Raw genomic sequence first — 13,372 nt, 5'->3', positions numbered from 1 at the left:
CGGCCTGCTGGCGCCATACTTGACTCTTTTTCCTATCGCTTCCTTTCTGCATGCAGTGTCGACGTTGTACTAGCTAGCTAATGTACTCAGACACCACTTGCTATTATACCCTTCACTAAGTGCTCGCTCTTTTACGCCACACCTCCTCAACTAATTATGTACTACCCTCTCTTCCGGTTTAGTACAAGCTTATCTTAAAAAAATATTTTTTTCGTTCTACTTAATTTTATTGTTCCTCATGACATGTTTAAATTTTAAGGTGCATTAAATCATTGCATGAAAGCATTGAGAAAAAAAAACACATCAATGCATGTAAAAGTTCATGGTCATATGTTGGTCATGCATGCATGCATTGCACTTGGTCATATATTGGTCACCCATGCATGCAATTAATGCATTGGTAAATACAATTTTTTAGGCAACAAGTGCATTAATTTAATACTTTTGCAAATGACATAACATTATTCCACCTTTCATTATCTATCTTGGTTGGTGATATGCTTGAATTGAGCCCTATAAATTGAAAGGGAGGGAGTATATGTTACTCTCAAGTCTCAACTATCCATTCTTGATTCCTTTCGGCTTAGGCCCCTAAAGAGATAGACATGAGGAGGACGAGAAAGAAGAAGATCAATTCAACGTGGTGCCAAACAGTTAATCACACTGCAAATGTGGTGATTTTATGCTTTTTACTCATCCAACCATAATAAAAGAAATCTTAATCCTTTATTTTTTTAAAGCACCACATACAGTCTTTGTATAAATATATGTTAACGTCTATTGTGGCCAGAGGCATTGACAACAGTTCCCATATTGTGGCCAGAGGTGTCATATTTGTTGTCTCCATAATTATGAGACATGCTTAGACTATTAATGAGACATTCATTTTCCCCCAACCTCCCCGTCATCAAATTTGAGATGGGGGCCTTTCTCCGGCACACAAAATTGCACTTAACTGTCGCTCTAAAGACAGCCCCGAAACACAATATATGACGACTCAAAGCTCAGATATAGAGGGTGCTTCATAAACTATGATGATTTTTAGAGTGTCCTTTTTGGCCAAAATCATCGTAATAGTGATTAATATGACGACTCGACTCTAGAGATGCTCTCATATCTGTCACCGATACCACCGAACCTTGCGCAAAGACCTACGTAACTAACAATAATACCAGCACGTTGTCCTTTCTGAAAGTACATGTTGGTGAAATGATTATTATAGAATCTAAAGCAAAAGGTGATTATTATAGACCGGAAAGCAATTGCATGCATGATGACCGGCCTGCACCAAACACTCTTATCTTTTCTCTTCTTTAGGGAAAGCCACCATGACGGTGTGTTTGACGGTGTTACATCGTCCGCAAGGATGATGCTACCAGATAATATTCTGGTTCCCCACAACATATGCTCTCTGCCCTATCGTATCGTCTTTGTGTTTTTTGCTTTGTCCAACCAACCTGTCTTGCATCTGAGAAAACCATGTATGCCCTTTATCTTCAGTAAGGCGTTTGTGTGTAGGAGAACATAAATCTGTACGTGTATACATAGTCATTAGCTTGGAGCTGGTGATACCGAAAAAAGGTTTTCCCTGCTTTGTATACAAAGCAACCAACCGAGACATTCAACGATAGGTGTTGGGACGAAAACAACATAGTCACGCCCAAAAAAATAAAAGAGAAAATACAAAAGAAATAAATACCGACAACGGCGGATCAACAAAAAACGAAGAAGCCTTGTGGCCGCTGCACCCAACGAAGATCGCCCACCAAGCTCCGAGCCTCCGAAGCACCGGCACCAATCAACACCTCCAAGAAGGGATGCGACGATAATGACGCTGCTGCCAAGGGTTTCCCCCGGTACGCGGTGAGGGGAGAGGAAGGGTAGCCCCGACGCCCTCCAGGAAGGTCTGGCGGCATCCACATGCGCCACCGCGTCGGTACCGGCCAAGCCAACAGGGATTTCTTCCGATCCCAACCTCCACCTCAGGCATACCAGAGCTCGCCACCAAACAGACACCTACCGTGTGTCAACCCGGTCACGAAGTTTCCCACGCTCTCTCACCACGGCACCATGAAGCATGGCCTTCACAATGAACAAGAGGAGCTGGGACTCGGGCAGCAGCACCGACGGCATGTGGAAGGGCCCCACCTCCACCGTTGAAGACGGTAGTTGACCGGACGCAATAGCAGGAACATACCAGGCCCGTGGCCGCACAGGCCCGGTCGGGATCTCGAGGCCCGTAAAGTTCCTGCCTTCGCGCTGCAGCCGGCACGCCGTCGGCACCGCTGCCCCTGTCCAAGCTGCTCCCCTGCCTCCCCGCACAGAGAGCCGCCAACTGGAAGCATCACCACCACGTACACCGCCGGCCACCACCACCAGATCGCCGGACCGCCACCGGCCGAGCCGCACCACCGCTGCACGCCCGCGACGGAGAGGAACCAACGCAGGCGCCAACAGTCCGAAGCCGGACCCTAGCCCCCGCCCACGCGGCCCGGATCTGGCCGCTGCGGCGAGGCGCGCACCACTGTGCAGCCGGCTACGTAGCGCCACGCCCGCTAGGGGGCCGCGCGCCGCCACGCCGCGGTGCCCTGCGCCCGCACTCGATGAAGAAGCCCGCGCCGCCCCATCGCACGGAGGAAGAACTAGCCCCGCCGGCGCCGGCGTCGGTAGGGAGCTGGTGATATATTTGCTCAATCTAGTTATATGACAAGTATGGTTGGTCCAACAGACTAGCCAACGGAGAGGCACTACGGGAATCGACTGGTACGGAGTTACCGACGGTTGGTAAGTGCATTTTGTTGGGCACTTGACAAAGAATCACCTAAACTAAAATGCATACTGAAAAAACTCAGTAAAACACAAACACTCGGCAAAGACGACAATTTGCCTCGGAAAACACTCAACAACAGCAGGGAACTCGGCAAATAGTCACCTCTGCCAAGTGTCTACTTACATGCACTCAACAAATGTGTCCGCTGTTGTCGCGCTCGATGGAAGGCTAGCAGCGCAGTCACCGTTGTCGTGTGCCCGACAAAGAGCACAAGAAAAACCTTTTCTTTGTTTCCTTTCGGTTCCTCTCCTTTTATTTCTTTTCTTTTCTTTGTTTATTCCAAATGATAAGTGCCACACGTGTGGCATGAAGCACTCCGGTCCTGACATTTTTTACATCTAAAGTTGTCATTTAAAAAAACCCTAAAAAAACTAAAACTTGCCATCCGAAAAGAAGTTGCCATGCTTAACAATTAAAGTTGCCATCCTCGGGTTACTAAAATTGTCATGAAAAAATGTTCGGAGTTGCCATGTGTTCGTGCCACACGTGTGGCACTTATCAAGGTCCTTCTTTGAGTAAAGTCTGTTTTAAACCCTGAGAGGGTAGCGTGCGTTGAAAACGAACCCCGACCTCCAAATCCCGGAAGTCTGTGTCCTGTCGTCACTAATCCCGGATGTTTTTGACCTTTAGTGCGTTTTAGGGTGGGATTAGCTGACGTGGCACAGTTTCAAGGTGGGATTGCTTAATAAATGCGCCACGTCGGCTTGGGCCACCTAACTCTATTAATTCAGACGCTAGAGGGGATCGAATCTAGGGTTCAGGCGAGCGCTGGCGGCGATTTGCGGCAGTGGCGAGGATGTCATCTTCTTCCTTTGGGTCTTCTTCTTCTCGCGGTGGAGGAGTTCGACGGAGAGGCGTACCAGCAAGGTCGCCGGTGCCCTATCGGGAGCAGCCCATGGACTACGAGCCCGCAGTTGTCTGCGCCCGTTGTGGGAGGAAGGCACCGCGCTGGATCTCCTGGAGTCCGGCGAACCCTGGAAGAAGATACTATGCTTGCGTAGAAGCTCAGGTATGGTTGATTCCATCTTCTCTGTTGTGTTTCTCTGATCTGGATTGTTCCTCTCTCTGCTTTGTTCATTCTTCTTCGTCTGACAAAATTCTAAATAATTGAACAACATGGATTTGTTCAGTGGCATGACGAGCCTACATCTTCATTTTTGCGTGGATTACTTGGAGATCTTCGAGATAGAGTATGGAAGCTTGAGGCAGATGTTGCTGCATTGTGTAATGAAGGAGATTCTCGAGCTGTTGGTGTTGATTTCATGGATGCAGGGAGAAAGAAAACAGAGAAAGATGCATCAGTTAGTCAGAAATCTGTCAGTAAACAGATGCTATTGGTGTATGGCATTGTGATATTTGTATCTGGTATATTTGTATGGATGCTTTTAGGCTAGTTCATGTACTACATTTGAGCAAATGTACTGATTGGCAGGCTATGTAATGAATTTCAAACATGTTGGAATGCAAATGCAGTTTGATATGTTTGACCTGAGTACTGCAGTTCCATTTGAAGATGCTGGCATTTCCTCTTATTTTATTTATGCATGAGTACCGCAGTTCCATTTGAAAATGCTGGCATTTAGTGCCAGTTTAGAGCTTGGTTGCTGTAAAAAAATCAGTGCTATGTAATTGACAACACTCATGCAAATCATTTTCACAGTTGCATAAATAAAATAAGAGGAAATGCATATAGAACAACATGATCATCATCACATATAGATAACAGAAATTGAGACCAACAAGTTCACGTTGCATTGCCACAAGTTCACAGGGACAATAAATCCAAAATAAGTAGTAGTTCACAGGAACAATAGATCCAAAAAAAGTACTAGTTTAAGCCAGTATTTCACATAACCACATGGCAACATGGTTTTTGACCAGACAACCAAAATAACATGCAACAAGAACAGCTTCAGTAATTCCCACTAGCTGTGAAGTAGGGCATGAACCCTGTAGTGCTTGTTGTTGTTCCACTGCCCCTACCAGTGGATGTGCTTCCTCCAGGTGCCTCATTTGTAGTGCTTCCTGATGTTCCTCTCCCCCTCTTTGCTCCTCTGCCCCTACCAGTAGATGTGCTTCCTCCAGGTCCATCATTTGCAGCTCTTTTGCTAACTCTAGGAGGTATGAAACTTGTATTTCCAGGTTGAGAGCCTGAGACTGCTGCTGACTGAAAGTTTTGAGGAGTTGTTGCTGTTGTTCTACTTCTTTTTAATGCCTCTGTTTGTGCTTCCTGCAACCCAAAAGAAGAGAAAAGAGTTAAATTTTTAGCATTTACAGAAACAGAGCATATACTGTTATAAATTACAGAAACAGAGCATTTACAGAAACAGAGTAATAAATTACCTCAGTTGCTCTCAGTTTTTTTCCTTTCTTAGCAAGGAATGCCTTTGTTTTTTTGTTTCTATCTGGGTTCTGCTCGCAAGAACCTTTGTTGTGTCCCTTGCTCCCACAATATCCACATGTAATCTGAATGCCATGCTTGCTCAGTTATTTCCCCTTGGGTGCTTCCCCCTTGAGGGAGTCCTGGATTAGAGGGTGTTTAGGTAGCCGGACTATGCCTTCAGCCGAACTCCAGGACTATGAAGATACAAGATTGAAGACTCCATCCCGTGTCCGGATGGGACTTTCCTTGGCATGGAAGGCAAGCTTGGCGATGCGGATATTCAAGATCTCCTACCATTGTAACCGACTTTGTGTAACCCTAACCCTCTCCGGTGTCTATATAAACCGGAGGGTTTTAGTCCATAGGACAACTTCATCATACAACAATCATACCATAGGCTAGCTTCTAGGGTTTAGCCTCCTTGATCTCGTGGTAGATCTACTCTTGTACTACCCATATCATCAATATTAATCAAGCAGGACGTAGGGTTTTACCTCCATCAAGAGGGCCCGAACCTGGGTAAAACATTGTGTCCCTTGTCTCCTGTTACCATCCGGCCTAGACGCACAGTTCGGGACCCCCTACCCGAGATCCGCCGGTTTTGACACCGACATTGGTGCTTTCATTGAGAGTTCCTCTGTGTCGTCGCTTTCAGGCCCGATGGCTTCTTCGATCATCAACCATGATGCAGTCCAGGGTGAGACTTTTCTCCCCGGACAGATCTTTATCTTCGGCGGCTTCGCACTGCGGGCCAACTCGCTTGGTCACCTTGAGCAGATCGAAAGTTACACCCCTGGCCATCAGGTCAGGTTTGGAAGCCTAAACTACACGGCTGACGTCCGCGGGGACTTGATCTTCGACGGATTCGAGCCACAGCCAAGCGTGCCGCCCTGTCTTGATGAGCATGACATAGCTCTGCCGCCGAACAGCGCCTTGCAGGCCGCAGACGCATCGGTTCCGACCATTGATTCGGAGCCCACTGCGCCAATCGAGGATCAGCGGTTGGACGCTGCCTCAGGGGCTGCGATCTCAGAGGCGATCGAGCCGAACTCCAGCCCCGCACTCCGCATGGCCTGTGACTCCGAGGAGCCGGATTCCTCTCTGAACTCCGAGCCCCCCGCGCCCCCGCCGATCGAATCCGATTGGGTGCCGATAATGGAGTTCACCGCCGCGGACATCTTTCAGCACTCGCCCTTCGGCGACATCCTGAATTCTCTAAAGTCTCTCTCTTTATCAGGAGACCCCTGGCCGGACTACGGTCAGCAAGGTTGGGATACGGACAATGAAGAAATTCAAAACCCACCCACCACCCACTTCATAGCCACTGTCGACGACTTAACCGACATGCTTAACTTCGACTCCAAAGACATCGACGGCATGGACGACGATGCAGGAGACGAACAAGAACCAGCACCCGTAGGGCGTTGGAAGGCCACCTCGTCATATGACATATATATGGTGGACACTCCAAAGGATGGAGATGGCGATGGAACAGCGGTGGACGATACCTCTAAGAAACAGTCCAAGCGCCGGCGTCAGCGGCGCCGCTCTAAATCCCGCCAAAGCAAAAACGGTGATTCCGGCACGGGAGATAATACTACTCCGGATAGCGCTGAAGAACAACCCCTCCAGCAAAATTCGGCACAGGAGGACAGAGAAGCCAGCCCTCACGAGAGGGCGGCGGACCAAGAGGTTGAGGACGATAATTATACGCCTCCCTCCGAAGACGAGGCAAGCCTCGACGACGACGAGTTCGTCGTGCCAGAGGATCTTGCCGAACAAGAGTGTTTTAAACGCAGGCTCATGGCCACGGCAAGCAGCGTCAAGAAAAAGCGGCAACAACTTAGAGCTGATCAGGATTTGCTAGCTGACAGATGGACTGAAGTCCTTGCGGCCGAAGAGTATGAACTCGAACGCCTCTCCAAGAGTTACCCAAAGCGCAGGCTGCTACCCTGACTAGAGGAGGAAGCACCTACATCACCAGCACAAGACATGGTCGACCGGCCACCTCGTGGCCGCGACAGAGAGGCCTCTTGGCCCTCCACTCAAGCCATGCCCCGGCACCGCGTCAAGCATACTAAGGCACGGGAAAATGCGCCCAACCTGCGCGACATCCTGGAAGACAAGGCAAGGCAAACTAGATCGATCTACGGATCGCGCAGGCGCCCCACGGAACGTGACGGTGATCGTCACTCCGGACGCAATGAATCCGGCCGGGTCGAACTCAACAGACAAAGCTCCTTCGAGCTGCGTCGTGATATAGCCCAATACAGAGGCGCCGCACACCCACTATGCTTCACAGATGAAGTAATGGATCATAAAATCCCTGAGGGCTTCAAACCCGTAAACATTGAATCATACGATGGCACAATAGATCCTGCGGTATGGATCGAGGATTATCTCCTTCATATCCACATGGCCCGCGGCGATGATCTACACGCCATCAAATACCTCCCACTCAAACTTAAGGGACCAGCCCAGCATTGGCTTAACAGCTTGCCAGCAAACTCAATCGGTTCTTGGGAGGACCTAGAAGCCGCATTCCTTGACAACTTCCAGGGCACTTATGTGTGACCATCGGACGCCGATGACCTAAGCCACATAATTCAGCAGCCAGAAGAATCGGCCAGGCAATTCTGGACACGGTTCCTAACAAAGAAAAACCAGATAGTCGACTGTCCGGACGCAGAGGCCTTAGCGGCCTTCAAGCATAATATCCATGATGAGTGGCTGGCCCGGCACCTGGGACAGGAAAAGCCGAAATCTATGGCAGCCCTCACGACACTCATGACCCGCTTTTGCGCGGGAGAAGACAGCTGGCTAGCTCGCAGTAACAACTTAACCAATAACACTGGTAATTCGAATACCAAGGACAAAAGTGACAGGTCGCGTCGGAATAAGCAAAAGCGCCGCGTTAACAGCGACAGCAATGAGGATACGACAGTTAATGCTGGATTCCGAGGCTACATATCCGGTCAACGGAAACAGCCATTCAAAAGAAAAACTCAGGGCCCGTCCAGTTTGGACCGAATACTCGACCGCTTGTGCCAGATACGTGGCACCCCCGAAAAGCCAGCCAATCACACCAACAGGGATTGTTGGGTGTTCAAGCAGGCAGGCAAGTTAAGAGCCGAAAACAAAGACAAGGGGCTGCATAGCGACGACGAGGAGGAGCCCAGGCCGCCAAACAACAGTGGACAGAAGGGATTTCCCCCGCAAGTGCGGACGGTGAACATGATATACGCAACCCACATCCCCAAGAGGGAGCGGAAGCGTGCGTTACGGGACGTATATGCGATGGAGCCGGTCGCCCCAAAGTTCAACCCATGGTCCTCCTGCCCGATCACCTTTGATCGAAGGGACCACCCCACTAGCATCCGTCACGGCGGCTTCGCCGCATTGGTTCTAGACCCAATCATTGACGGATTTCATCTCACAAGAGTCCTCATGGACGGCGGCAGCAACCTGAACCTGCTTTACCAGGATACAGTGCGAAAGATGGGCATAGATCCCTCGAGGATCAAGCCCACCAAAACGACCTTTAAAGGCGTCATACCAGGTGTAGAAGCCAACTGTACAGGCTCAGTTACACTGGAAGTGGTCTTCGGATCTCCGGATAACTTCCGAAGCTAGGAGTTAATCTTCGACATAGTGCCGTTCCGTAGTGGCTATCACGCACTGCTCGGGCGAACCACATTCGCAAAATTCAATGCAGTACCGCACTATGCATACCTCAAGCTCAAGATGCCAGGCCCTAGAGGAGTAATCACGGTCAATGGGAACACTGAACGCTCCCTCCGAACGGAGGAGCACACGGCAGCGCTCGCAGCAGAAGTACAAAGCAGCCTCTCTAGGCAGTCCTCCAGTTCGGCCTTCAAAAAGCCGGACACTGTCAAGCGCGCCCGGAGTACCCTACAACAAGACCGCTTGGCACGTTCCGAGCTAGCATAGCAATGCGGCCCCAACCCTAGCCCTCGCGATATAGCGAAACCAGCGCTTCGCGTACAGCTTCGCGTACATAACTACGCTCTTGAAATACCATGGGCATAGGGGAAGGGGCACTATCACGGCACACCCGAAATACGGCTTAAACCGCACCAGGGGCTGCCGGATTCCTTCTTTTTTTCTCTTACTCTCAGGACTCCATACTTCGGACGAGACCCGTTCGGCAATTCAACTGCCGCACAAACGATGCAAGATCCAGGGAAGCAGACAAGCCACGCCGCATTATGGAACTCCCAGGTGGTCTCTATTGCGAGCAGTATACCTGTTTTTTAATACAATTCCACGGCCTGCCCCTGGCCAGGACATGTTAAATAGTCCAATTTATTTTGCCTATCGCACTATTTGTATCGTTCCACTTTCATAGCAACCTTTCTATAAACAATGCATAGCTTTTTGTCTATTTTTTGCATTACCCTCTTTTTATATATATGTTTATTAATAACATGCTGCATCCGTACACTGTGGTACGGCAAAATACGCCAGGGGCTTCAGTACCCATCAATATGGCGTGAGAAGTCCGTCCACTTTCACAAGTGCGGCACCCTGAACTTATAGCACTATATGCATCGGCTCCGAATCATGATTTGGGTCAATAGTTGGGTTTGCCCGGCTCCTATGTTTTGGTGCCTTACGTTCCGCTATATCGGCTAAGGTAGCACTAGGAGAACCACTGCGATTGTGCCCCAGTTGAGCTGGGCCGAGCACCTCAGTGGAGAAAGCTAAAACTGACTGTCATGATGAGGCGAGAGACCGGTCGCTGTTCGAGAGGTTTTTCGAGTCCTTAAAGGCTTATGCCGCTTCGAGCAAGGAACCGGCTTTGTCCGGCCAAGGCGTGGATAGCGCCCCGAACTCGGTCTTCCGAATACTAGGGGCTTCGCCGAAATTTAAAATTATAGAGTTCTATGGCTAAGTGAGAGTGTTCAAGCATTATAGTCCGATTGCCTTGTTCGTTGTGCTGACCGCCTCCCTCGACGGACCCAATCATGGGAAAAAGAGCGCTCAGGTTTATCCCGAACACCCCAGCACTAGTGGCATGGGGGCAGAAGCCGACGACTGGCCATCTCTCAATTTTTTGATAAACGGCCGCACAGAAAGTAATATTTTAAATTCAAGCATTGGTTAGCGCATATGAACAAGTTTTCAGCGCAGAGGATAACACGAGCGAGTTCATTCAAAAATTACATCCTTGGTACATTCATCCGCCACAAGGCGGGCACCAGCAAGAACATCCTTGTAATAGTTCTCGGGCTTGCGATGCTCCTTCCCCGGCCACCGATATCTTTTTCACCGCATCCAATTCCTGGAGGGCCTTCTGGGCTTCGGCCTTGGCAGATTTGGCAGTTTTAAGGGCCGCAGCAAGCTCGGACGCTCGCGTCTTCGAGTCGAGCTCCAAACTCGCATGTTTTTGCATGAGAACCTGAAGCTCTTGCCGCACCTCGCCGACCTGCGCCTCAAATTTCTCCCGCTTGGCGCGCTCCGTGGCCGCTTTCTTCTCGGCCTCGGACATCGCCTGCTTGAGGGTTGCCACCTCAGTTGTGGCCCCTACAATAAGCAGTATACTCCTGTCATTTTTTGCAATTGCGCCTTCCTATAGGCATTTTTTCTATAAGGTATCTCTTACCTTCTTTCTCCTCGAGCTGCCGTTTGGCAAGGCCGAGCTCTTGCTCGGTCCGCTCGAGGCCCTGCTTCAGGGCACCCACCTCCGCAGTCAGTGCGGCGGTGGCCAGCAGCGAAGCCTGCATACGTATATTGACTCCTTTTTAGTTAGACTCCTGCGATATTTAATAGATCCTCTATTCGGCTTTTCTTTCCGAACGCCAAACAGAGCATCAAGGGCTACTGTCTATACAGTAATATTTTTACATATTTTTACTTACCTCGAAGCCTGTTAGAAGGCTAGCACAAGCTTCAGTCAGTCCGCTTTTGGCAGACCGAACCTTCTGGATCACTGTACTCATGATAGCACGGTGCTCCTCGTCGATGGAGGCGCCCTTAAGCTCCTCCAGCAGATTTTCCGGCGCCTCCGGCTGGACGGAGGACGCCGGCTCAGTAGGCTTCCTCCTCTTGGCAGGAGTTCGCCTACCGCGGTCCGGAACCGTTGATGATTCCGGCGCAGTGTACGGCTTAAAGCCGGACTTGGAGCCTAGGGGGGTCTTGTCCCCTTCACTCCTGGAGTCCGGGAGGTCGCCTCGTGGCTCCTCCTGGACCACCTCCTCTCGCCCCGGAGCTTGTCGCGACGCCACTTTGACGTCATCCGCAGCACAGGGGGAAGCAGTAGGCGGAACTGAATTCACATCCGATGAATCCAGGGAGTCGCTCGATGACTCGTCGAGCCCATCCTTGGGCAGACTGCATGATTATATCCGACATTAGGGAAAGATGTTCAACAAAAGGAATATCATGAGTTACTCTGGTATCCGAACACTTACGATCTCGCCGGACGCTTGGCCCTGTCCGACCACTCCTCTTCGTCCTCGTCGGCGTCGGGGACGTAGTATGGCGGAGGGGTTTTCCTCTTCTTGGACCCCTCGGCCTCCCCTACTGGGGCGGCCTTCCTCTTCTCTCCTCCCCCTGCTGGAGGGGGAGAGGTTTCTTCTTCCTCCTCCTCATCTTCATGGGAGGAGTGCGTCTTGGACTCGTCGGACGACGAGTCCGACACCACCATATGCCGAGAACTCTTTCGAGCCCCCGTGGCCTTCTTATTCTTGGCCTTCTTCTCCGGCACCACATAAGGTGCCGGAACCAGCAGCTTCTCTAGGAGAGTAGGGGCTGGGTCTTCGGGTAAGGGAGCCGGACAGTTAATCTGTCCGGACTTCTCCCGCCAATCCTGTCAAAGGTGAGGGAGTTTAGATCCCGCATAGAGTCAAACTATGAAAAAACTTAACATACTGTAAAAGATGGAAATATCTTACCTCACCAGCAGGACGCTGCGAGCTGAATCCGCGGTCTTCGGAGGCGGATGTGGGAGCCTCGGCGCCTTTGGTTAGCCCCCTCCAGACATCTTCGTACGTCGTGTCGAAGAGCCTGCTCAGAGTTCGGTGCCGCGCCAGGTTGAACTCCCACAAATTGAAGTCCCGTTCTTGACACGGAAGGATCCGGCGGACGAACATGACCTGGATTACGTTGACAAGCTTGAGCTGCTTGTTCACCAGGGACTGGATGCATTTTTGTAGTCCAGTCAACTCTTCTTCGTCGCCCCACGACAAGCTCGTCTCCTTCCAGGACGTGAGCCGTGTAGGGGGTCCGGATCGGAATTCAGGGGCTACGATCCACTTCGGATCACGTGGCTCGGTGATGTAAAACCACCTTGACCGCCACCCCTTCAAGGTCTCCACAAAGGTGCCCTCGAGCCATAGGACGTTGGCAATTTTGCCCGCCATGGCAAGTCCGCACTCCGCCTGGTTGCCGCGCACCACCTTTGGCTTGACGTTGAAGGTTTTGAGCCAGAGGCTGAAATGGGGGCGAATGCAGAGGAAAGCCTCGCACACGACGATAAACGCCGAGATATTGAGGACGAAGTTCGGGGCCAGATCGTGGAAATCTAGGCCATAGTAGAACATGAGCCCGCGGACAAATGGGTGGAGAGGAAAACCCAGTCCACGGAGGAAGTGGGGAAGAAATACTACCCTCTCATGGGGCCTTGGGGTGGGGAGAAGCTTCCCCTCCTCAGGAAGCCGGTGCGCGATGTCTTTGGACAAATATACGGCCTTCCTTAACCTTTTGACATGGCCCTCCGTGACGGAGGAGACCATCCACTTGCCTCCCGCTCCGGACATTGTTGGAGAGGGTTGAGGTAGGAAGTGCGGGCTTGGGCGCTGGAGCTCGGGTGCGCAGAAGATGGATAGGCAAAGGAGGAAGAAGACGTAGGTAAAAAGGTGGATCCTTATCCCCTTATATGTGCGGATGCGACTACCCACCAGCCTAGTAAAACTCGCTTGCCTCCCAAGCACCGTGATAAGTGGCGCGGTTGGGTTACCCACGTCCGTATTAACGAGAATCCCGTAAACAAAGGGGACACGATCTCTGCTTTGACAAGACGTGCCAAGGAAACCGCCTCGCAAAACACGCTGAGGTGGAGAAGTGAAAACGATTCGAATAAAGGCTTGGCCATAGTGTGATGTCATGCTGCGGAATACGTTAGTAGATTAGATTTG

General features: G+C 50.7%; 1 protein-coding gene across 1 annotated transcript; it reads left to right on the top strand.

Moving 5' to 3' along the window:
• Window positions 1–3,626: 3,626 nt before the first annotated feature.
• Window positions 3,627–4,224, top strand: LOC147973960 (uncharacterized). Its single transcript, XM_087524853.1, has 2 exons — window positions 3,627–3,835; window positions 3,942–4,224. Exons 1-2 carry the CDS (start codon window positions 3,627–3,629, stop codon window positions 4,222–4,224), a joined length of 492 nt encoding a protein of 163 aa, XP_087380979.1.
• The last annotated feature ends 9,148 nt before the right edge of the window (window positions 4,225–13,372 follow it).

This window comes from Triticum urartu, chromosome 5A (assembly GCF_056163025.1).
Source record: "Triticum urartu cultivar PI428250 chromosome 5A, HENAU_Tu73, whole genome shotgun sequence".
Taxonomy (NCBI): Eukaryota; Viridiplantae; Streptophyta; class Magnoliopsida; order Poales; family Poaceae; genus Triticum; species Triticum urartu.
This window is presented reverse-complemented; position numbering and strand designations above follow the sequence as displayed.